We start from the raw sequence: 26719 nt of genomic DNA, 5'->3' as shown, positions 1-26719 counted from the left end.
TTGGCAAAGGAAAGGAGTTGAAGAAACTTTCCATATTTAATTTTTACCTCTTTTAAAGTTTTAACTTGGATATTAAAGTCACAGTTCATTCAATAAGTGAGCTATCAGTTTAAAAATAAATGGTGTGTGTCCTTTGAGGTAGGCACTGACATGGATATTTCATAACTATAGACTCTAATGACAACTAATCCATACCATTCAGCCAACAAAAAAATAAACAAGCTTTTTCACAGTTGGTTTTCCAAACATGTGGTTTTCCCAGATCTTTTCTGCATTTGACATTTATTCCCAGGAGGTACTTTTGTTCCTTAGTTTTCAGTAAAAAATAAGAATATAAAATATAAATGAGGAAGAGGAAGGAAGTAAGCACAAGTTATCTTGTCACTTTTCAGTCTTGTTATTTGAATGTGACTAACCTAAAATCATTACAAATTAAAACTTATCATCATGTAATTATACCAAAATTAACAGGTTTTAAAAGAGAATATTAAATGTCATTCAGAATCTTGACACTCTTAATAACAAAAAATTAGAGACCTACCATGTACTGGACTTTATTAGAAAATGTCTATGCTGTTAGCTACTCTTAAGAAATATACTTCCAACATTTATTTGTAGCATTCATATCCACATAGTTCTATCTCATAACTAGTAAATATCCCAAGAAATTCCTTCCAACATACTAGATGAGTCAGGTTTCCTTTATAAACATCTTCAGTGTTTTCTTTCTAAAATATTTGCATGTAATTAAACATTTTATCCATGGTTAAGAGAATAGTCTCAAGTATTCATATAATCCTTCTAAATAAAATACATTATATTTAATGGCTGAAACTACAGAAAATTAATACTGACTTCACTGCCTTGTAGTATGTGATTTCCTGAAAAAAAAATCAGAATAAATTTTACACTCCATAAATTTCAAGACTTACAAACATTAAATAGCAATATTTCCTTTCATTGAGACATGTATACATTGAATGCCTTATAATTCAATGGTAAATATAACTTTATCTCTATATCTATCTATATCTATATCATTTATATCTATATCTATCTATATCTATGTCTATCTATCTATATGTATATATACATATATATGCGTATATACATATATATATACATACATACATACACACACACACACATATATATATATACATATATATATATATATATATGTATGTATATATATTGTATACCTGGTCCACCAAACCAAGGTTTCCTCATTTGTGCCATACGTTGGTATTGCTTAATTTTTTTCTTATCTCATTTTTATTAATTAATTTTATATGTACATTCAGTGCTTATATAGAGGGGGTTCATGCATATCACAGAAAAAGCATATGTGGAGGTAAGAGTACAACTTTCACTGTGGGGGCAGGTTTTGAGGTCTCCTATTCTCAAGCTACATTCAATATGTCCCTGAGTCACTTTCTGTTGCCTAAAGATCAACCTGTAGAAATTTGAGTTCCTTCAGCATTATATCTGACTGTATATCATGCTTCCTGCCATGATGATACTGTGGCGAACCTCAGAAACTATGAGCCAGCCTCAATTAAATGTTTCCCTTTACAATGTCTCTTACAACCTTGCATTGGAATATGAATTTAATATTAGATATGTGCTTGTTGTGCATTGTTCTATTTCCATAAAAGAATATTTTGGAAGAAATATTAACACATTTCATAGATTATAATGTGGATCCAAATCATGGAAGCATTTGGCAAATACCCAACAGTTAGTTGTTAAGTTCAAAGGGCGAAAAAGGACTGATTTCATCTGGAGCCTGTTGAATCAATATCTCTAATGTGCAAGTGTTTGAAAGAGGCTTTTATAAGGCTTGAAGATTTAGTAATAGAATTAATACTTTTCTAATATAAATTACCATTAAAATTTGGACTTCTATTCCCAGTCTAGATTTTAAAGGTGATAAATGGAAGCAGTATATATTCAGTAAGAGATAATTGTATATGCTTCAAAATATATATTATATGACTATTTAAACCTTTTGAACATGTAAAGTACATATAATGATGTACATTTAAAGAACCATTTCAAATTCCTTTTTTTATCTCTTATCATATGCTAACATTTGAAAACCACTCAATATAATTTTGTGATAATTTTCACTTGATTAACTGAAGTCTTGAATATAACTGACATGTGAATTGATTTTCACCTAGGTTTTAAAATACATCGTTTGGATTTGTGGCTTAATAACATAGCACTGAATTCATTTTCTTTGTGCTAGTCTAGATCTGAATTTAATTGATACAAATTTGCCAGTTTGTAATAGCCAATTGATGAGAATAGTTTATGGGACAGTTATGATACTTTCAACCTGTCACATCTAATACTAAACCACATTTGGTATTAAGAAATGAAAAATATGGGAATGTGTCATGAGGGGAGACCTTATGAAAAAATCATCAGAACACATGTGGAATGAAAGAAGAGGAAAAGAATACCAGGGTTGCAAAGGTATAATGGGGATGGTGAAATCAGGAAGGTTGACAGAGGCCTTAACTCAAACTAAGAATTATAAAGAAGTCACAAGGAAACATACTATATTATAACATGACTAAAATATAACTTTTAAAATGTGAATGGAGGGATTTTGCATGGAAAGAGAATGCAGGTTCCAGAAGCTATGGGTTATTAAGCTGGAACACCATGTCAAGAAGTTGTGGGATAGTTTCCTATAAGTTGTTGGTCAGCAATACCCCAACGGACCCCAAAACATTACAAGGTGTTAAAATTTTTCTTGATTTCCCCATCAGAACTTAATGGTAAACATCTGTTGCTAAACACATCAGACACTTTTTGTTGTTGCTGTTGTTTGTATTTTCTAGTCAGGGTTTCTCTGTATAGCCCTGGCTCTCCTGGAACTCACTCTGTAGACCAGGCTGGCCTCGAACTCAGAAATCTGCTTGCCTCTGCTTCCCAAGTGCTGGGATTAAAGGCATGCACCACCACTGCCTGCCCATATCAGATACTTTTATTGTGGAATATACAGATGTTTCCATAGTGCCAAAATGTGCTATGCATTCAGCTGTGAAAGAAAAGCTATCAACAGTCTTACACAGTTGTGAACTTTCCATGCTATAATATCAATTCTCCAGACAAAATATGCCCAGTAGGTGAAAGGCAATACCATGGTTATGGGATACGTTCTGATTATATTGGACACTCACCTTGAAAGAGGAAATTCATCCATGGTATTATTGGTTGTTCATAGGCTCTGGCCAGGGAGGTCATAAACTCTAAACCCTAGCTTTTGTTTTGGTAAATGGTCAAATGCCTCCTTAATATGTACATTTATGTCCAAAGACTTGCATTGCTCTCACTATTTCTCAGAGAGGCCTCTCTTTTTCCCAGTTAATGGCAGTAAATACAGCGATTCACAACTGACCAAACTACTAAGAATAAATGACTTCTGAGTTCAGTACTCAGTATTGCCCCCTTCAAGGCTCATGGACTATTGTGAGAAAAGTACTGAAAGAGTATAAGAATGAGTTTGGATGTTAGTGAGGAATGCTGTTTACAGGATATGATAGGGCTATAAGAGAGCCATTGTGGTTGTATGCACAGTGCTGCAGTTATAGGCCTCTGCCTATATGCCCAGATTTTATGTGGTCATTGACAATCAAAACTGAGTTGCTCACTCATGTTCAACAAGCTTTTACCCACTTAGAAATCTTCTATTCCTAGAAAAATTTCAACTATGCATTCTTTCATTTGAGAGAAAAGGGCTGAAAATATAGAATTGAAATCTAAGTACCTCTTAATAGGAGCTGTACACAAAAAAATAGGGTTTAGAAATGATAGAGATGAAACTTGCTCTTATGACTTCAAGAACCCACAAAGAAATAGAGGCTCGAGATAACTTTGTAAAAATCTAGAATAGGAGGGAGTGCTCTGACCCCAGGAGTCAGGTGAGATCACCATTTTCTCTCAGTGATTTTCTAAGGCCAGATCAGCCAGGAGGCACAGGCAGCAGAAGCAGCAGAGCAGCTGGGACAGGGTCCTTCCTCCACCTACATTCAGGAGGGACAGCTGATTCACAGCCCTCTGTGCATGGGTCTTACCAGGGGAGAACTGTTCTCCCAGGAGTGCTGACATAGGCATTCAGACCCACAGGAGGAAAAAGCTCTAGCCAGAGACAGTAAGAACATTTAATACCAGAGATTAAGAGATGGCAAAGTGTAAATGCAAGAAATTTACCAACAGAAACCAAGATTACTTGGCATCATCAGAACCCAGTACTCCCACCACAGCAAGTCCTGGATACCCCAAAACACTGGAAAAGCAAGATTCAGATCTAAAATCATATCTCATGATGGTGATAGAAGAATTTAAGAAGGACGTAAATAACTTCCTTAAAGAAATACAGGAGAAGACAAGGTAAATAGGTACAAGCCGTTAAAGAGGAAACACAAAAGTCCCTTAAAGAATTACAGGAGAACATGAGTAAACAAGTAGAAGCCCTTAAAGAGGAAACACAAATACCATGTACCGAAGTTAAATCAAGATCAGATAAATGATCTAAATAGTTACATATCGCCTAACAAAATAGAAACTGTCATTAATAGTCTCCCAACCAAAAAAAGCCAAGGACCAGATGGGTTTACTACAGAGTTTTATCAGACCTTCAAAGACCTAATGCTAAGACTCCTCAAACTTCCACAAAATAGAAAGAAAAGGTACTCTACCCAATTCATTCTATGAAGCCACAATTACTCTAAAATCTAAATCACGCAAAGACCAAAGAAAGAAAACTTCAGACCAATTTCCCTTATGAATATCAAGCAAAAATACTCAATAAAATTACTGTGAATGGAATCAAAGAACACATCAAAAAGATCATCCATCATGATAAAGTAGGCTTCATGCCAGGGATGCAGGGATGGTTTAATATATGGAAATTCATCAACGTAATTCACTAAATAAACAAACTCAAATAAAAAAAACCACATGGTCATCTCATTAGATGCTGAGAAAGTATTTGACAAAATTCAACACCACTTCATGATAAAAGTCTTAGAAAAATCAGGAATCCAAGGCCCATACCAAAACATAGTAAAAGCATTATACAGCAAATCAGTATCCAACATCAAACTAGATAGAGAGAAACTTGAAGCAATCCCACTATAATCAGGTACTAGGCAAGGCTACCCTCTCTCTCCCTGCCTATTCAATATCATACTTGAAGTCCTAGCCAGAGCAATTAGAAAACAAAAGGAGATCAAAGGGATACAAATTGGAAAAGAAGTCAAATTATCACTATTTGCAAAAGATATGATAGTATACTTAAGTGACCCCAAAAATTCCACCAGAGAGCTTCTAAACCTGATAAACAACTTCAGCAAAGTAGCTTGATATAAAATTAACTCAAGCAAATCAGTGGCCTTCCTCAACAAAAAGGATAAACAGGCTGAGAAAGAAATTAGGGAAACAACATCCTTCACAATAGTCACAAATATTATAAAATACCTTGGTGTAACTCTAACTAAGCAAGTGAAAGAGATCTGTATGATAAGAACTTCAAGTCTCTGAAGAAAAAAATCTAAGATCTCAGAAGATGGAAAGATCTCCCATGCTCGTGGATTGGCAGTATCAATATAATGAAAATGGCCATCTTGCCAAATGCAATCTACAGATTCAATGCAATCCCTATCAAAATTCCAACGCAATTCTTCACAGACTTAGAAAGAGCAATTTGCAAATTCATCTGGAATAACAAAAACCTAGGATAGGGAAAAGTGTTCTCAACAATAAAAGTACTTCTGGGGGAATCATCATCCCTGACCTTAAGATGTACTACAGAGCAATTGTGATAAAAACTGCATGGTATTGATACAGTGACAGGCAGGTAGATCAATGGAACCGAATTGAAGACCCAGAAATGAACCCATACACATATGGTCACTTGATCTTTGACAAAGGAGCTAAAACCATCCAGTGGAAAAAAGACAGCATTTTCAACAAATGGTGGTAGATAAACTGGTGGTCAGCATGTAGAAGAATGCAAATCAATTCATGCCTATCTCCTTGTACAAACCTAAAGTCCAAGTGGATCAAGGACCTCCACATCAAACCAGATACACTGAAAATAATAGAGAAGAAAGTGGGGGAGAGCCTTGAGCACATGGGCACAGGGGAAATTTTCCTGAAGAGAACACCAATAGCTTATGCTCTAAGATGAAGAATTGACAAATGGGACCTCATCAAATTGCAAAGCTTCTGTAGGCAAAGGACACTGTCAATAGGACAAAATGTCAACCAACAGATTGGAAAAAAATCTTTACCAATCCTATATCTGATAGAGGGATAATATCCAATATATACAAAGAACTCCAGAAGTTAGACACCAGAGAACCAAATAATCCTATTAAAAAATGGGGTACAGAGCTAAACAAAGAATTCTCAACAGAGGAACACCAAATGGCCCAGAAGCACCTAAAGAAATGTTCAACATCCTTGGTCTTCAAGGAAATCCAAATCAAAACAACCCTGAGATTCCAACTCATACCAGTCAGAATAGCTAAGTTCAAAAACTCGGGTGACAGCAGATGCTGGAGAGGTTGTAGAGAAAGAGGAATGCTCCTTCATTGCTGGTGGAATTGCAAGCTGGTACAACCCCTCTGGAAATCAGTTTGGTGGTTCCTCAGGAAATTGGACCTATTACTAACTGAGGATCCAGCTATACCATTCCTAGGCATATACCCAGAAGATGCTCCAATATGTAATAAGGACATGTGCTCCACTATGTTCTGAGCAGCCTTATTTATGATAGCCAGAAGCAGGAAACAACCCAGATGTCCCTCAACAGAGGAATGGATACCGAAAAATGTGGTACATTTACACAATGGAGTACTACTCAGTAATTAAAAACAATGAATTTATGAAATTCTTAGGGAAATGGATGGATCTGGAGAATATCATCCTGAGTGAGGTAACCCAATCACAAAAGAACACACATGGTATGCACTCTCTGATAAGTGGTTATTGGCCCAGAAGCTCAGAATACCCAAGATACAATCCATAAACCACAAGAAACTCAAGAAGAAGGAAGACGAATGTGTGGATTCTTTGATCCTTCTTAGAAGGGGGAACAAAATAACCATGGAAGGAGGTTCAGAGAGAAGGTATGGAGCAGAGACTGAAGGAAGGACAAACCAAAGAATGGGAATCTTCCCCACCTAGAAATCCTTCCCATACTCAATCACCAAACCCAGACACTATTATGGATGCCAACAAGTGCTGGCTGACAGGAGCCTGATATAGCTGTCTCCTGAGAGTCTCTGACAGTGCCTGACTAATACAGAAGTAGATGCTCACAGCCATCCCTTGGACTGAGCACAGGGTCCCCAATGAAGGAGCTAGAGAAAGGACCTCAGGTGATGAAGGGGTTTAAAGCCCCTTAAGAGGAACAACAATATGAACTAACTAGTACTCTCAGAGCTCCCAGTGACCAAACCATCAACCAAAGAGTACACATGGTGGGACTCATGGCTCCAGCAGCATATGTAGCAGAGGATGCCCTAATTGGTTATCAATGGGAGGAAAGGCTATTTTGCTGTGAAGGTTCTATGCCCCAGTGTAGGGGAATGCCAGGGCCAGGAAGCTGGAGAGGGTGGGTTGGTGAGCAGGGCGAGGGAGGATGAAACCGGGTTTTGTTTTTTTCAGAGGGGAAACTGGAAAAGGGAATATCATTCAAAATGTAAATAAGGAAAATATCTGATAAAAATTTTAATTTAAAAATTTAAAAAACAATCTAGAATAGGTGGGAAAACAAGCAAAGTCACATCTTAGTGTCATCCTATTTCACAGGAGTCTACATTGTCTTTTGTGTGCTTTTCAGAACTACAGCCAATTTTATTACAAATTAGGTTTGCTTTTAGAAGATATTGTAATCACAGTATCACTGTGCTTAGAAGTGATTTCTTCATGATGAGTGGTTTTTCTAAATTAAATTATTGATAACAGAAATAATGGCATGCTGAGACAACTGTCACAGAGAAATCAAATATGATGTGTGTGTGTTCTACAAAGCCAAGATGTGAACAGAATTCAAATGGGGATAAAATAAATGGTATCAGTTGCTGTTCCCCCTCAACACCAATTAAACGTTCCCCCTTCTTCCCATTTCATCTTTCAAAACACCTGTGTTTTACTATTTCCCATCTCTAGCTTTCTTGCTACCCATACCTTCAACAGTACCTAATGTCTGTGGTTATTCATGTTATGCTTTGTAAATAAGACCCAAAACTGGCACCATCATTTAGCATCATAATGTCAATTCAGGATATCTAACAATGTCCTACCCCTAGATGAAAAGCTAGGGAATTAATGGCTACTGAGAAAGGGAAAATCAGTCTTCTTCAGGGACAAACTCCCTGATATGTTATCCAGTATTTCTCTCCCTCTATGTACTGTCTGACTTTGTGTGTTACCTTGACACAAGCTGGAGTTATCATAAAGGAGCCTCTCTTGAGGAAAAGCTTCCAAGAGATCCAGCTGTAAGGGATCAAGGGTGGGAGGGCCCCTTGTGGGTGGTGCCATCCCTGGGCTAGTAGTCCTGGGTTCAATAAGAAAGCAAACTAAGCAAGCCAGAGAAAGCAAGCCAGTAAAGAACATCTCTACATGGCCTCTGCATCAGCTCCTGCTTCCTGACCTGCTTGAGTCTCAGTCCTGAATTCCTTTGGTGATCAACAGCAATGTGAAAGTGTAAGCTGAATAAATCCTTTCCTCCCCAACTTGCTTCCTTGTCATGATGTTTGTGCAGGAATAGAAACCCTGACTAAAACACTCTCCCTCTCCCTCCTACCTCCTCTCTCTCCCTCCTCTGCCCATCACTCTTCCTTCCCCCCTCCCCACATATTGTGTATGTGCGCACACCCATGCACGTAACAATAATTAAGAATAAGAGTCAATGAATTTGAAAGGGAGTAGGAGTCTCAGGAGGAACTAGAGGAGAATAAAGGAGGTGAGGAAATAAATAAAGCATTTTTCTATGAAATTCTTAAAAAAATTATTATTTTAAAAGGAAGAAATATAGAAATGAATGAAAATGCAGGAACTGATTTAACTTGAAACATTAAAAATGACTCTGGCTATCTAACTTTTTCTGCCTTAAGGGGTGGTATATTCTGTTATCTCATCAATAAAGTAACTATAATCCACCTCTTCTTCCTGTGAGCACATGAAGTAGTGTTGTCTCAAAAGTGAATTATTTCTTTATTTCCCCAGCAATGTTAAGAAATGGACAGCATTAGGATACAGGTTTTCAAAATACTCCTGATCCAGTAAAACAGAGGAAGAACATGTAGGCATTTTCGTGCACTGTATGCTGCTCTACTTGCTCCAACACCCAACTTACTTCTTTACTTTCTTTGTTTGAGATGATTACATTGTCTGTGACTCTAAATGCCCCTCCCCACATGCCCAACACACACATTCATGGCAGTAATGATTTAAAAATGGCACTAGAAGGATATCAGGGAGTTGGTTCAAGAAGACACAGCTCACCAGATTATTCTTTGTGGGTATTTAAATATATTTTTTGAAATTGTATCTTGTTTTGAGCATCTATTTCATGGTGCTTGTACTGGCTGGTTTTGTGTGTCAACTTGACACAGGCTGGAGTTATCATTGAGAAGGGAGCTTCAGTTGGGGAAGTGCCTCCATGAGATCCAGCTGTGGGGCATTTTCTCAATTAGTGACCAATGTTGTAGGGCCCCTTGTGGGTGGTGCCAACCCTGGGTTGGAAGTTTTGGGTTCTATAAGAGAGCAGTCTGAGCAAGGCTGAAACTCTGACTAAGACAGTGCTTTACCAAAAGCTAAGTATCATAACAAGTTAGCAGCTTTCTCTTTCGATTTAGAGGTTGTACTGGTTATTAAATTAGCTAGCTACTCAGTGCCTCACTGTCCATGGTTAAGTCCTTTGATGATACCCATTTATGATAATCATCAGTTTTAGTCTAACTTTGCTTTGTTTGTTTCCCCTGTTTCATAGCAAGACAGTTAATACTGTATTTGGCTTTACAAGGAAGTAAAGATTTTTATGATCATTATGCCGATAGCTGTCCTAATGGACTAGATATTAAAAGTTGTATTATTTATTTTTTCCTTATGAATAGCACCTGATACTTCTATTGAGCTCCAGCCATTCTATACCATAAAAATAACATTCTTGATATTGACAAAGATTGATTTTCTTAATGCCTGGAGGAAGGCATGGAGTTGTTCTTGGGCAAATTAAATAAAATTTTTAAACTGTTTTTTCTTGTAAACCCAACTTTAAAAGGAGAATTTATACAAAGTGAGTACTATTTTATATATCTACTATGTTTGGAGCATCAAGAGACATGAAGTAACTATACCTACAATGTGTTTACATTACTCATATATTTTTACCATTAGACACATTACTATTAAAATGATTGATTTAATACTTTAAAAATATTAAAATTAAAGTTCTTTATAGATTTAGAGTGTTTCAATAATGCTGTCCTTGCTATTGATTTTAATTCTCTTCAGTAAAAAAGTCTTTTAAATAATATTCCAGTAGAGTTCTTTATAATTCATTCTTGTAACATTAGCTTTTGAAAGAACTTCTATTTTTACCTATATAATATACCATAATGTTGCAAATTGTAATATTTATCATGTTATTTTGAGCAGAATCAAAACCCTAGCCACAGTTCACTGTTTTACCCTTCATACTTCTACCTCACTATGCCCCTTCATCTTTACTTGATTGTGATCATTGTTCTCTCCAGCTGCTGAGTCCTCTTTTCAAAGTACTTCAACGTATTTTTATTCTTTTGCCTGGACCCTCCTTATGATTAATTCAAGGTCTCATTTCCTTTAGGTCTCAGCTTATATAGTACCTTAACCAGGAAGTCTTTCCAGTCCTCCTATTTGAGTTATCATTACCCATTTGTATACTGTAACTAAGTTATATACACTATGTAGATTCTACATATATGATATATATACAACAATATGTATGTGTATATATGCATATATATACCACCCACACATACAGTGTATCATATATATGGTAACATCTACCATATAAAGGTGCACATATCCTTTCCAGCATTTTTTGTGTCTTTTATTAGTGACTGCAAACTTTGTTATTGTTCATTGTCTAGATGACAGTGCTCTTTACAAGTCTCCATTAAACCATCTTACTCCAATACCAGAAAAGCTGAAAAATTTCACCTGGAAAGCAATCAAACTTGTAATGTTTCTATAAAATAACCTCATCACGTTAAATGTGACAATGACATTACATTCATAAATTCAATGAATTACTTTACAGTTTCATTTTTGCATCTTTTTTGTTATGATTAGATAAGTTAAAAATATGTGGGAATATACTTTATTATAAATCGATTATATATTCCAGTTATTTTAAGAGTATGTGATCAATGCTTTTAAAATTAACTTTTAAACAGAGATATGTTGTCACCAGAAAGCTACCAATGGTGCCTTGTAAATGTACTTGTCGATTAGAAAGGTTGTAGGAGTTAATATAAAAGGAAAAGTGTCTCCCTCCAAACCCAAGATGAAAAGTATAAGCTGTGCCTTTCTCAGAAGAGACTAGATGCCCTCCTCCGTTCTGATCATTCATTTATCTATGATTCTTTACCTTTTCTAATACATCATATATATTTTCATCCAGGTATACTAAAGTAAATAATTCTTCCCCTTGAGCTAAAATGGTGGTCATTTATGTTTGATGTGGGCTTAGTAACTGTTGGCTTGAATCTCACAAAGATCATTATCATTATCATTGAACATGGGGAACAGCATTCAGTAAGCAAAATCTCTTTGTTGTACAGAACATGGGGAACAGCATTCAGTAAGCAAAATCTCTTTGTTGTACAGAACACCATTGTATGACAGATCCAGTTTATCTATTAAAATAATTACTTCACCTAGCATCTAGAAATAATACAACAGCCTTACCCAGTACAGGTCTCTAACCTTTCTCTGTCCTCTATAGCTGTATACATTGGCTTCCAGAATTACATTAGCTGCAAGCACACACAAAGGAAGTAGCACAGGGGCTCTGAATAAGAGCTTCTGTGATTTATAAGAAGGATTAATAAGCCTTCTCTCCATTGGTTCTGAAGCCCTTACACAAATATTAAGCATGCAGTTTCATGGTGTGCAGACTCTGTTCAGGTCACCACTTACATTATTTTTCTGTAAGACCCGCAGTGCCTTGTTGACATTGTTCAGGGCATGAACTCTTGTAGATCCTTTTTCTTTTGGCTAAAAAGGGAGAGAAATGGTGTTTACTAGAAAAGAGATAAAAAAATCATACCTGAAAAATCAAAATGTATAAATTTCACTTTTCAGTTTGAATATTTTACACTTAAATGAACACAGACTGTGCAGCATTTATTTTAAAAATCTGCAGGTTTTGGGCTAATTGTCTTTGGTATAGTACATCTTTAGAATAAAGAATACACCTCCCGGGAAAGAAATCATTTTTCCCCTTACAATATTATTTGAGATGATTGCTCCTTCATTTTTTAGCCCAGTGTGCATTATTATAAGACCATCAATAATGGAAAACTTTAGCAAAATACATAAGAAAAGTAACCAGAAAGATAGAAAAGAAAGTTTATTTCTATATATTTTAAGAAAAGTTTTAAGGAGATCTGAGTCTTTTGGGTTGCCCAATTTCTACTTAGTATCTAATCATATATGCTCATAACAGAGCTAATCATATATGCTGCTCATAGCAGCAATCTAATGTAAATCAGTTGGCCATAAATAGCAGCATAAAAGTAGAGGGGGGTAGGAGAAGAAAAAGTGATTCAACAAGGAGGGCACAGTAGATAGAAGTGAAGGCAAGGCTGATCAAAATACATTTAAAATTGTCAAATAAAACATAATAAGGTACATATTTGATGAATATACATTATTTTAATGCTATATGGCCAATAACACAGAGCTCCCCCCAAAACAAACAAGCAAGCAAGCAAACAAACAAAAGCCAATATGGTCAACAGGTAGAGTATGAGAGTCTGTAAAGTATTCAGCAATAAATGGAGCATATTTAATACACTCCTTTCCCAAAGTCCCAGGGATATCCTCAGAAAAGGGAGGAAGTAAGCCATAAATGCCAAACATGGATGATAACAAGGAAAATGTGTTTTCCAGACATAACAGGGAAAATAGACATTGAAACAAACACAGTGATTGTGACAAGATCTGTTTAAGAAAAAAATTCCAATCAAAAAAGTGGAAGGTGGGCATAAAATCCCACCACTAGCTGGGGAGTTATTGGCATTTGCTAACAGAAGGAAGAGGAAAAGTCAGTTTTCATTGATGATGTGATTCTTCGTAGACTAGCTACACTGTAGGACATGTTCCACCCCTAAGACAAGCTTGGCAACATAAACTGGACTCAATAGGTTAAAGAAGAAAAATAAAAAAGATTGATTCTCAAAGTTGGATAGAAAGGGAGGATAAAAAGGGTGCTAATGGTCAGAGTAGGGGTGTGGGAGTGTGTGAATATTTTCAAACTGCATTGCATGGAATTTTCAAATAATTAACAAAATATTGTTAAAATAAGTAATGCTAATAAAGGTTAAAGAAGAGTCTTGCTTTGCCTACTGACTGACCTAGTAATCCTCATCACTGGAATTCAAAATTTCAGTAACCAGGTTTCTTAGCTCACACTTTTAATCCCAAAGTTATACCCCATCCTTTAATTTTATGCTAGCATCTGCATAATCAATTGAAATATATACCTCATCTTATTTTTCCTACTTGATGAGTTTTAGAAATTCTACTGCTATGATGCTTGCATTTATTTCCTCTTATTATTATTATTTTTCTCATTTGGAAAGAGTTTGACTATTTTTTCCAGTCTGGCTTCAAAAATATTCTTGCTTCCACTGTCTATGGGCTGAAATTCCAGATGTGTGACATCAGACCTGGCTCTTTTCCAATTTTTTCTTAATGCAAGCTCTTATTAGCAATTTCCAAGAATGTTTCAGAAGCTCATTTCCTACTTATAATTTCTCCTTAATATTTTCAACAATGACATTGTTGGATCAAGTCAGCTACCAAAACCAGCTCTCATTTCACCTTTAGTTAAAGGCACCTTTAGTTTAGTTAAAGGTATGACTTCTAAAACTAGATAGTGTGGGTTCAACTTTCTGTTCGGCCACTTTTGTTCTATGTGACCTTGGGAACCTTCTCAATCTCTCTATACTCCAGTTTTATCACCTATTAAAACAGAACAAATAAAATACATGTTCCATAACTTTAAGTAAAATTTATATAAAGCATTTAAATGGGGCAGGGGTTCAATATAATAAGAAGTTTGCCATATGAAATCTGTAGTACATGTGAGATAATTCACATTATTATTAAAAATTAGAAATGCCAAATGATTTCATACAAATTGCATACATAATTATCCTAAACTTTGAAATAATATGTATTCATAGAAATTATCAGCAGAGCAAGGCTTCTCCGTTTCTTATGTGCCTATGAAGTCAGAATTTTCACATTTATTTTCTTACCATTTCCTACCTTGTATATTTATAGAATAAATAATGTATTATTCTACTTTTTTCTTTTTGCCTATGCTGTCTAAATCTTCCCATCCTTCAGAAGACTTCCATACCCTAGAGATACTTACTATTTCAACTGGCTGTACAGCTTCCAATTTTTATTTTAAGCCTTCTAATCTCCAAGATGACTTGACTAATACACTTCGTTAAAGAACATAGATGTTTGGTCCCTGAAACTTCCTGAATCTCCAGTCATAGCCTCATGAACAGGAATCTCTACTTTTCATATTTTAGAACATTTAATCCATGAAGATCAAAGTGAGAGCAGCCTATATTTTTGTGTTTTCTTACCTATCACCACAAAGAGGAAGAAGAAAAGGCACATAAATACATTTTTAAAGTAACACAAAAAAATCAACATAAATGAGCACAAGTTATGAAAGAATAACCTTAAACAACTAAAGAACAGTGAGACTTGTTTTGTATTTATAAAGAGTTGACAGAAGATATGGGCTGCTCAGAGGCATTCCTTTATCTATCAATATCATAAAAATAGTATATTCTGAATATATGCATATGTACATAAAATGTGGATATAATGAAATTCAAACTAAGCATACACTATGCCTTCCAATTGGCTACATGACAAAAGCTTAACTGTACAGCATTGAAATGTTTGATTTTAGGAAGTCATCAATCAAATTCAAAATTTTCATAAATTTATCAAACATACATATCGGTAACATTATACATGACAGAACATGTTATGCTGGCAAATATACATACATACATACATACACACACACACATATATACATATATATATATATATATAATATATATATGTAATAACTATTAGTGAAAAAAGAGGCCATGAATTTGATAGAGAGCAGGGAGGATTATTGGGGTATGTTGGAGGGAGGAAAGAGAAGGGAGAGAGGTTGCAATTATATTATAAACTCAATAAAAATATAAAATAAATGAAAAATAAACCTGAAAATGTATCAGTTTGAATTAATTTAATGATATATTTATCGTACATAGCTATTGTAATTTATTTTAAAATGGAAACATAAGTACATCATTTAAGCATACCTGCAACAATTGAAAATCACTATCATAGCCATGCTTACATACAACAAAATATTTTAAGTGTGTGTATGTGTGTGTATGTGTGGGTGTGTGTGTGAGTGCACACACGCACATACACACACACTTAAATGGTTATGCTAGAGAGCTCTACTAAAGGGAAAAGAGAATAGAATAAGATAATTGAATAAAACTCATTAGATATGCAGAATGTATGACTAGGTAAACTGGAATCTTAAATCCTACTTAAAAGAATAACAGAAATCTAAAAATAAGACGTTTTAAGTCAGCAGATTATGATTTAAGAGTTTTTCTCCATTAGGAGGCTTTCATCAATTGAACTGAGACTCTTCTATGACTTTAGTGACCTATAACATTGTATAACCATGTTTTCTCTCCCCAAAGGAATGTTCTAATATTATACAAGTTAACAGTTCTCAAAAGAAAATTATATTTTCTTCACAAAAGCGTTTGGATATCAGACTAAAATACCCATATTTTTATTACAGTGTACCAGAATATTTTTGTTATTTATAAAATAATACATGTACATTTAAAAATAGTTGAAAATATAAAATAGCGCAAAGATAAATATAAAGTTATTTGCATAAAAACTTTATACAGTAAGTCCTTAAGGAATTAAAAATGGTAAAGTCACATAATGCTTATTAATTAAGTAAATATATTACTGAAAAATTTTACATTGTTATTCTGCACATGATAGACAATGCAAAAATGAAAATTGTAATATGAATTATTTTATTTTGTTCAGGAATAGGTACTGTATTAATTATCTGGCCAATACATGGAAGAGTTTCACTAAACTCACCCAAATAAAACTGCTTTGGGACACCAGACATTTACTAAGGTTAAAGTAAATTAAAAAAAAAAAAAACCCTCCTGGCTAGAGAGATTTCTCTGTACAAGTGTGAGGACCAGAATGTGTGTCCTCAGCACCCACTCAGAAGCCATGTAGGCATGGTGGTGGCCTATCTGTAATCCTAGGGATCAGTATGCAGAGACAGGTACCCCAAAAGAAAGTTGTCTAGACATACTAGCTGAATCAATGATGTTGGGTTTCAAGTAGAGAGTAATTGAGAAAAAACTAGAAGTCAACATTTGCCTATACACACATGTACACAAGTGCTTGTATACCCACATGTAAACATGAATTCACTCCCACATACATATGCATGCAGAAAAGAAAAGAAAGGGGGAAGGAAGGAAGGAAGGAAGGGAGGGAGGGAGGTTGGGAGGAGGAAAGGAAGGACAGAAAAAAGATTCATACCAGTTTTTGCCCTGTCAGGCCTTCCAAGAGGTCTAGGAGGCGTTTCCCATCCTGCAGGTCACTGAAGAGGTTGTCTATGTGTTGCTTTCCAAACTGAAATAAAATAAAATCCACTTGAAGATAGCACAATTTTTATGATTCATATCTATGATGAAGCGATTGGAAATTTAAAGCTGTATTTAATAGTATTTGATGTTTTCCATTAATAAGGTACCAAGAGTGATAGATGAGAAAGAGAGCTCAATTTAATAAGCAGGGTCAAAGAAATTATAAAATTAGGACAAATTATTTGAACTGCTAATGATGGCTAGTTGAAAATTTATAGCATAATTTATCCAATTAATCTGTCAGATTGTTCAACATCCTTTATCACATTTTACACAAAATGATTTAAAAACTCCTGTTCTCATTTTTGACAATTCAAACTTTGTAATTATCTGGTTTAGGTAGTTAATTAGTTAATTAACTTGAAGCCTATTGTACCTGGTAATAATCTCAAGTAGTCTCCCACCCAAGTACCCAGTAATTCCAGTTGATCTTCTATCTACATACTAACCAGGCCCAACTAGGCTTAACTTCTGGGATAAGATGATGTTAATGGTGTTCGATGTGGTATGGCTATTGATTTAAACAGTGAAAACAAGTCTATTAAGGCTTTTCTCTTGTTTTTATAGGTTATCTACTAACACATTCCATCAAAGATACTAAAAGGTACTATAAGTCCTAACATTTTTGGAGTAAGTACAGATTGAAGGCAATGAACTACTGTACAAGTAGATTCTGTCACCATTGTATCATTTGTGTCTTGTTTCTGTCATTCTGTCATGACATGCTTGCCATTGTTATGCACTCATCTTGCAGGAGTAGGTGAGGCAAAGAATTTGGCTATGTGACCTTTTATTACAAAACTAGAAGATTGTAAAGTCAAGATATTGTACCCTGTCCAGGAAAGTCTAAAGCCTTTGTTCCTTCCATCTTACCACTTTATCATCTTTCTTTTCATTATCTTTCAAATATATTGTTTGTTATGATTTATACCCCAAAAGCCTTCTTCGTTTTGGTTAAAAATTCCACAATTGTTTCATATGAAAATCTTTTCAGCTCTTTAATTGCCCATGTTATCGACAAAGATTTAGCCTAATCAGCACTAAGTTTAGGAAGCACCAATCAACATAAGTGAGATGCCCAATGTCGCACACATTGGTAAATCAGACATATAATGCCCAGCTCTGACAGAAGTTCTTGTTCATCCAGGGAAATATATTCATGAACGATAATACCATACACAGGAAATAAGTGGGTACAGAAGAACATAACTGTGCAAAGTACCAGAGTCTATGAAGCAGACTCAGGAATTGCTTTCCCAGAGTGTCAAATGACAGAGCTAATATGAGGCTTAAACTATTTGACTTTACCGATCCCCTACTTAGACTGCAAACAAATTTTGAAACTCACTTGTCAAGGTAATCCCTAGTTTCAAGAAACAAGACAACTTTGATAATTCTAAAACTAAAGACATAAAAGTTGGATTCTTCCTACATCCAGGTAGGAATGTCAATAGGTACCTATGGCTGCCTAGTGCCTTCTCTGAAGAAAAACTTAGCTCTTGAAGGTAAGTCATTGATACTTGCATGATAAGTTTTTGTTATTTGATATCAACTTTGGACTATTTATTTTAACAAATTAGTTTTTGTATTGAAATTATACCTCAATGGTGCTTTAAAAACATCCAGAGAAAGAATGAAAGTATTAGGAAACTTAACATGATGAAAGTTTTTAAAGTAGGTTTATGACACATAATATATAAACAAATCTTAAAACAACAGTGACATTTAAGCAGAAAGATTAGTATATACTTCTCAAGATCTTCATATGTAAACATATGATAACATATAAAATTAAGAGTTTTTTCAAATAAGTTATAATGCATCTTGAAATAATGTTTACCTTAGGAGCAAATTTTACAGAGGCAATTGAGTAGAGTGTCTTCTAAAATTATCAAAAGAAGAACCTTGGAGATAGCAATAAGTCAGTTTTTAAAGAGAAGCAAATGTATTTTTTTTCTGACAAACATAGTTGTTAGGAGATAGTGTGAATCAATATTGGTTGCCAGATAAACTCTGACAAAAGACATGGATGACAAAATGACATTTTTTATAAAAGAAAATAGAAACTGAGAAGTATGAAATATAGCTCAGGGAATCAAACTTAAGGATCATATAGCAACACCCATATCCTTTGATTTAAGGAAAAGAAGAGCCTAGATAAAGGCCAACAGGCAGAGAGAATTGCCTATAGTTCAAATGTGACACAGACTCTCTAATTTAAATTTCATGCCAAAATCAACAAAAGTAGAGAAGAAATGTTTCTGGTCTAGGCACAGAATCCCAACTGTAACTATTTAATGATCTTAGTACAAGGAAGCAATGCATTGATAGGGCAAAGACTGATCTTACTATTTTATCAATTTTTAAAGCCCATATATAAACAGTATTTTGTTGAAGTAACACAAAAGAAGTCTAAGTCCTATCTGTTCCATCCAGAAGAAACATGCTTTGAGCAAATAAGTCTGAATGAATATACGCTGGATAAGGTAGGATCAGTTCCTCAGTATCTAAAGATTTAACAGTTATGTGAAAACACAGGCTGAAGCAGTTTTTGCCCTCTTTTCTTAATGCATGTTTGCTTTAAAGAAACATCTCATTACTCCTGCATCTTTCTTGGTTTTAACTACTCTCCAGTCATTGGACAGAGTTATAGATATTATATAGCAAAAGGAGCACAGAGCTCCAGAGACAGCAGAGGTTAACTATGGAGCTGAAGGCCCCTGTTCACTAGCTGTGGTATCCTACAGTAAAGTAAGTAAACCTTTGCATTGATTAATAAAATGGAAACACACATACCTCAGAGCACATACCTGCAAGGTCAAAACAAAACAAAATATATGTATTTTATAGGCATTGCCTTTGACAGAGCAACATAAGCCACACTTAATATAGGATGGTTTTGTTTTAATGCTATATTTTTATATTAGTGCCTCATTATTTTTCTAGTGCTAAGTTCTAGGGACATAGGAAAGTTTAGAATATTATTAGATCTAATGGAAAATGCTGAGTTCCTTTGCAATGCATGTGATTATAGCCCCTTATAAGGGTAGAAGTAAGGAAGGGCAACCATAATTGTCCATATACAACCACTGAGAATGAGAAAGGTTACCTGCGGGTGGAAAAATTCATAGAAGATTCATGTTCTTGCTTTTGCTCCTTAGGCTATTATTAATTAAATCTTGGTTTGTTTCCCTCCTGTTTCATCTTTGATAGCTATCACATCTTTTTTCATAGGTGACATTTGGGGTCATGAAAGCATTACTCTTTCCCTAAAATTCCATCATTAATGGCTTTCTTTTCAAGTGCAGAAAATGATTTTGTAAAGCATATAAAGTGACACATCCTTTTTGTGCCACATGACTCTGTGGCTCCCTGTCTTCAGTTCCTTTCATGACTAATGGTTGCTTTATTAAATGAACTCGGCGAACTTTTGACATTACTCAGCAGATTCATGCATTCAGTTATTGACTTTTTTGCTAACCCAAATAGCAAGATGAAACGATTGTAAGATAATAATCCTTCTACAGCACTGTCAGCAAGGAATTAAGAAGTACAGAACATGTTAAAATATATTAGCAGGTGGCATAAATAAAGTCAAGAAAAATGTAAAAACAAAAAACTGGGAAATGCTCAGAAATACATTTGTGAAGCTGTTTAAGTGACTCTTCAGACTTGCATTGCTCTTTTAACCTGAAAATTCAGAAGGATCAATACAATGTTCCAGTAAGAGGTAAAGAGCACAGGGATAATTTAGCTTGACCTTCTGGTTACAAAAAGGTCAAGCCATGGATATATCTGTTGCTCAGACAGTCAAGAGACTGCTCAGTGATTATAAATGTCTGGACACTGGAAACACCAAAAAGGACTGCAAAAGTGAGGAATCAAAATCTCCTGGGAGGAAATGTGGCTAAATTGCTCACAACAAAATAATGCAGCCTACTGTAGTGCAAATAGGCACCTTTCATAGGTGATTGTTTCCTTCAAACTGATTTAAACAATAAAAAGATGTTATTGCTGCATGAAATATATATATAAGAAATATATACCTTAAGTTGTATAGCTTAATGAATATTTGTAAAGTGAATAGATTTATATTACCAGCAATTCCATGTGGAAACAGGATTATGTCTTTGACCCTGGTAGGAACCTCACACCTTCTGTGAACTAGCCTCTTCAGGAATGACCACTATACTAATTGTTAACAACACATACTAGTAATGCTTCACAAGCCTTGCAATAAAAATAAAACTTGCTTCATCTTTAATTTTAGGGGTGTAATGATTGAAAGGAATATCACTTATAGAGAGGGAAGATGGAAAGGAAAAAATTCACAATGATGATATGTGGTTTATCTGGCATAAGGAATTGTAATTTTTGTGGATAATAAAATTTATTCTGTGCTGAGTGCCTTTATCGAAATCCATATCTTCAATATTCTCCCTGTAAGATCTTGAATGAGTCTCCTCTCTTATCCATGCCTCCAGTCTATTTCCATTTTCAAAAACAAGACATAGCATAATTCATATTGTAATGATGTAAAAACTATAAGCTGAATGGACTTTTTAAAAATAAGATATGCTTAAATTATGCTAATTATTATGGATTTATTCCAATATTTTGAACTATACTCTTCATACTTCTAGACCTCGGTGAGCACTCAGAGTGACCAAAGGCACTAATTAATTTTACAATAAAAAGATTAAATGCCTAACAAATGTGAGGTGTCCAATATAGCCTCTGGCTGAGAGAGTGTTCAATAAACTCAAATGCATGTCTTGTGCTGTCCTTCCTTACATGATGGACATGTCTAGCTCTACTCTGAGGATCTAACGGTCCTTGCAGGAATGAATAATATTGTAAGAGCTTAAAAAAGAATGTTTTTGAAGATGAAGATAGGGTTTTATGGAACCACTGGAACTAATCATAAAGAAATATTTTCACTCCTAGACTCAGAGAAGAGAGCAGGTTTTAGTTTGTAGACAATAGAAGAACCAAGAAGACTGCCTGAAATAGAGGAACTCCTATCTCTCAGTGTCTTGATCTTTCTTTCTATACTCCATATATCCTACTTTCTTTAAGACCTACCCATGGCCCCAAAACACAAGGAAATCTGCTGCTACAGGCAAGCTATTCTCTCAGAATAGAAAAAAGGAAGAAAGTGAACCCATGTGGATGAACAACCACTATTTTGGACACTTCACATACTGCAAAAAAAAAAAATGTCACAGACATCTATGTCAGAAAGGAATTGGAAAACCAAATGTTCTTCCTCAGGCTTAATCTACCAATTCTATCTCTAGCAATGTCATTGCAAAAAGTCAAATGTATCAGTGGGATACATTTTCTTCTTTAACAGGAGTCTCAAAGTTCTAGAATGTTCTTAGGTTTTAGCAGATGAAAATTAACATGTATTTATTCATTATCACTTAGCATCACATACTTTTAGAGACTCCTATGAGCCAGAAATAGTACTAAAATCTGGCTACAAAGATAATGAAGAAAAAGCCAAGTTTTTCCTTGGAGCTAAGAACTACTCAGCAGTTAACTTATATAATATAATACTCTCGCATTCTCTCCAGTTACAGAATGATATTCAGCAGTAAATCTTTATAAAACATAATCACTAGCATCCAATGTGTATGTTGTACACAAAATAGGACTCAGGCAGATTGCACATTAGAACCTTGAACAGTAACAACACAACAGTTGATGAAAACCAAGTCATTATATATAAATGGTTTGTTGTAAACACCAAAGGAAAGAATGTTTAAACAGAGTTAGTATGTATCATTGTCTGATCAGGTCTATCTCTTACAAACTTTGTTTTTTAAAAAAACTGAATCACTTAGGCTTGTGATTTCTCATCTGCAAATTACCAAGGATAATAGTAGTTCATTTGCCCCAAGTTTTCTAAATCCAAACTTTTACAATTTTTTTTTTGGTAATTTTCTATCATATATTGGTTGATAAAACCATAATAAAATAAAAAATATTGTAACATAGCTTTACAATACATAAATTTAGATAATTATCTTTTATGTGAATTACATATTCCTTAGATATTTGAATCCTGAAAGATTCCTTTAATTTTTCTTTTAATTCATATAAGAAATTGATTTATAATTGGACATCTAGGGATAGACATGGAAATCAATTATGATATATTCTAATAATTGTTTTTACATAAAATTATGGCTCAAACATGCCAGGGTGGCACACATATATATGTGTGTGTGTGTGTGTGTATGATATGTGTGTGTGTGTGTTTGTACATATATATGATATAATAAATAAGCTTCTTAAGGAAATGCAATCTATTAACATTTAGAACCAAATAAAATCTAAGATGGCTAAAGGATATTTAGATTTGTTCAGACATGATGAAAGGTCCATGATTATTCATATATTTCTGGAATTAATAAATTTAAATTTTATTGATACACTGTAAATACTTTATATACATGACATAAAATTATATGTACTGAATGTGTGTGACAAGACAGCTTTTCCTCCCTAAATATACCATTCTTCTGTAGCATTAGGAAGTCAGCCTTGGACAATTCATAGTCTCTTCTTCAGTGACTATATTGAAGGCCTATTTATAGATAGTATCATATCATATCATGGAAAGGAGTCACAAGGTTAGATGGCATAGAATATGCAAGGAAAGGTTTTTGTTTTTTTTTTTTTTTTTTTTTTTTTTTTGAGACAGGGTTTCTCTGTGTAGCTCTGGCTGTCCTGGAACTCACTCTGTAGACCAGGCTGGCCTTGAACTCAGAAATCTGCCTGCCTCTGCCTCCCAAGTGCTGGGATTAAAGGCATGGGCCACCATCGCCTGGCTGGAAAGTCTTAAAAAAATTTGTATTTTTCTATTTGCTTCTTACAAGTGGAACCAGGGGACATTTCCAATCCTGTAGCAGTATATTGAATTAATTTCATCTGTTTTCCTAAGAACCAGTTTTATATATACTGATTCACTAGTATTTGAGTCAAACATCAGTGTACTTTACATATTTTGCTTTACTTAATTTTATTATCAACAGAATACATTTCTATCTTACAGATAATAAATTTGAAACATAGAAAACAATAATTTTCTAAAGTAACATGTGTTACTTACATACAACTCTCAATGTAGGTACGTAGGTACTCTACCTCCCCATCTCTTACCCACTTTCTATCTCTACTGTCTAAATATTTATGTTATAATTATTTGGCTATTATATCATTCAGTGTTAGTGATAAGGAGTTGTAACTTGGATATCTTCATGATCTTAAAAAAGCCATTTTAATGGTCTTTTTTTTTTTTAGATTTTCTTATTTTGTTTAACAAGTGTGAGTGTTTTCTTGTATCTATGTATGTGCCACATACCTACAGTACTACAGAACTCAGACAAGGTTGTTCAAGCCTCCTAGAAATACAGAAGCAGATGGTTGTGAATCAGAATGTGGGCCCTGGAACCAAACCTAGATCTGCTCCTCTGCAAGAGCAAGAAGTGCTCTTAACCACTTAGCCATCTCTTGACCCTCTGCTTTTTTTTCCTTTGTTTCTGAAAGTCACATGCTAATTTACAAAAATAATTATTCCTTATGCAAGGTTGAATGTGACAAGATAATATGCACAGTGATAACTCTCATATACATATTATAATATTTTTCTCAAGTTTGGTGCTATGGAGATTAGTTCACCTTTCCCAATGGTGAGAATCTGAGCTTAGCTTCTCCAACATTCACATTAAGCTGGGTTCATGTGTCTATAATTCCAGTGCCCCCTCAACCAGATAGAAGATGGAAACGGGAATTTCTGAAAGCCAGTGTGCCACCTAGCAAGATATTCACAGTGTTGAACACAGTACCCTGTCTCAAATAAGTCTAAACGTAAACACTGAAACCCAAAGTTGTTCTCTGACCTCCACATATACACAGGTACATACGCACCAATATTTACTCAATGACAGACACCCATAAATATACACATATGCACAAAGACTAAAACAATTGAACAAAGATCACAAGGTTTAAAGTGTAGCAAATAAAATAATACATTTTGGTTTTATGCATGTAATATAGGCATTTCTTAAACTTCTAAACAGGCCACTTATTTGTTTGAAATTTTTCCATTTATTGATTTTATTTTTGGAGAATATGGCACTTTGAAGCAAATAAGTACTTATTTGAATAGCATTTCTAGCTTTTCTCAGTTGTGCAGAAATGGTGGTAAATTATACGAGACTTCAGTTGTTTCCATCATATGTCAAAGGAGAGAAGGATTTACATTATACAATTACATTTAATCAGTATTATTCACATGCTTCATACTGTCCCACACAGCAGGAACAATAGGTAGATGGAAAGCTTTCTTCCCTTTTACCCATTGTTATTGTTTTCCCAAATTGTGTCACATTGTAAGAAAGAAGTGTACTTCAAAACAATTATAATTATAATCCTTTTGATACTGGTGTCATAAATGTACTATTGGTAAAGAGAGAATTAATCCACTCTGGAGAGAATAACCAAATACAGGAGTTTCTCAACTGAGCTTTAAAAGTTGAATAAAATATTAGCAGGAAGATATGGAAGGTGAAAAAAGAGCACAAGCAGAAAGACCTTCAGATACTAAGATCAAATTACATTTTCTAATTCCAGAAAACACAATAAGCCAGTTCTTCAAGCATAGGGTCTATTAAGGAGTGGAAAAATGAACATATTACAGAGGCATAAGATTACATCAGAGAATATTTGATAAGGCAATCAAAGGAACCTGTACACACATCCATTGTCCCCAGACTTTTTAACAAGATTTCTAATTTTGAGATACTTAAGCCATATTTTTGCATTAATAATTTAGTTATATTTTAGTGGAGCAAATACTGTTTCAGAAAGCTCAGGATTGGCATTGTTTAGAGACTACTCTTGTGTAGAAATATTACTTGGCATGGTAGCTATGTTGTGTAGGAACATCTGTTCTAAATGGTAGATTAACAGCAAAATTGGTCCAAATATTTCATTATTTAGTGAGTCCACGCCTTTTACAATGTGGCCTCATGGATTTTTCTCTTCTCCATTTCCTGCCTGTTGAATTTGCATCAGCCCCTGACTTGCTTTGACCATTAAAATGGAACACATATTGGCCTCCAGAGGGTGTGACCATTTTTCTGTCCTCTGGATGACACTTTGTTCCCATAGAAACATACCTGAGCCAGGTTATGGGAGAATGACAGAGATGTGGAGTACAGCCAAGACGCCCTAGCTATCCCATAGGAGGTTGTTACACAGTAGGAAGCATCCAGTAAAGCTCAGTTAAAATCAGCAAAGCTACTTAGTCCACTCGCAGCTCCCTAGGAACACATGACAAAACTTGTCAAAGAAATTAACAATGGTTTGATGCATCTGTATATTTGAAATAATATAGCTGAGATTTGAAGTGTTTAAAAAAGTGACAATGAATTAATACATGTCCATAAACAGGACACATATATTAATGGTTAAAATCCTTACAAAATACCTTTTAAAAAGAGCTCTTGAATTTTTGTTTGACAAAGTATTTCAAGCTATAAAAAGTCTTTTACTGATGAAATAAATAATGTACAGAAAGAGGCCTTATCCAACAATTGCATTGGAGAAAAATATTGTTCTCTAATATATTCTACAAAGTTCCTTTGGCATCCTGCCTGCTACAA

At 34.6% G+C, this 26719-nt stretch overlaps 1 protein-coding gene across 1 annotated transcript in view; it reads right to left on the bottom strand.

The window, feature by feature from the left end:
* Positions 1 to 26719, bottom strand: part of Dmd (dystrophin) — a 2056279-nt gene that overhangs the window by 1681876 nt on the left and 347684 nt on the right. The window contains exons 3-4 of the mRNA XM_031364700.1: positions 16933 to 17025; positions 12217 to 12294 (exon numbers count right to left, since the gene is read on the bottom strand). Coding sequence (XP_031220560.1) covers positions 12217 to 12294; positions 16933 to 17025 — 171 coding nt within the window. The remainder of the gene's footprint in view (positions 1 to 12216; positions 12295 to 16932; positions 17026 to 26719) is intronic.

This window comes from Mastomys coucha, chromosome X, assembly GCF_008632895.1.
Source record: "Mastomys coucha isolate ucsf_1 chromosome X, UCSF_Mcou_1, whole genome shotgun sequence".
Taxonomy (NCBI): Eukaryota; Metazoa; Chordata; class Mammalia; order Rodentia; family Muridae; genus Mastomys; species Mastomys coucha.
Note: the sequence above shows the minus strand (reverse complement) of the source record. Positions and strands in the feature narration are given on the sequence as shown.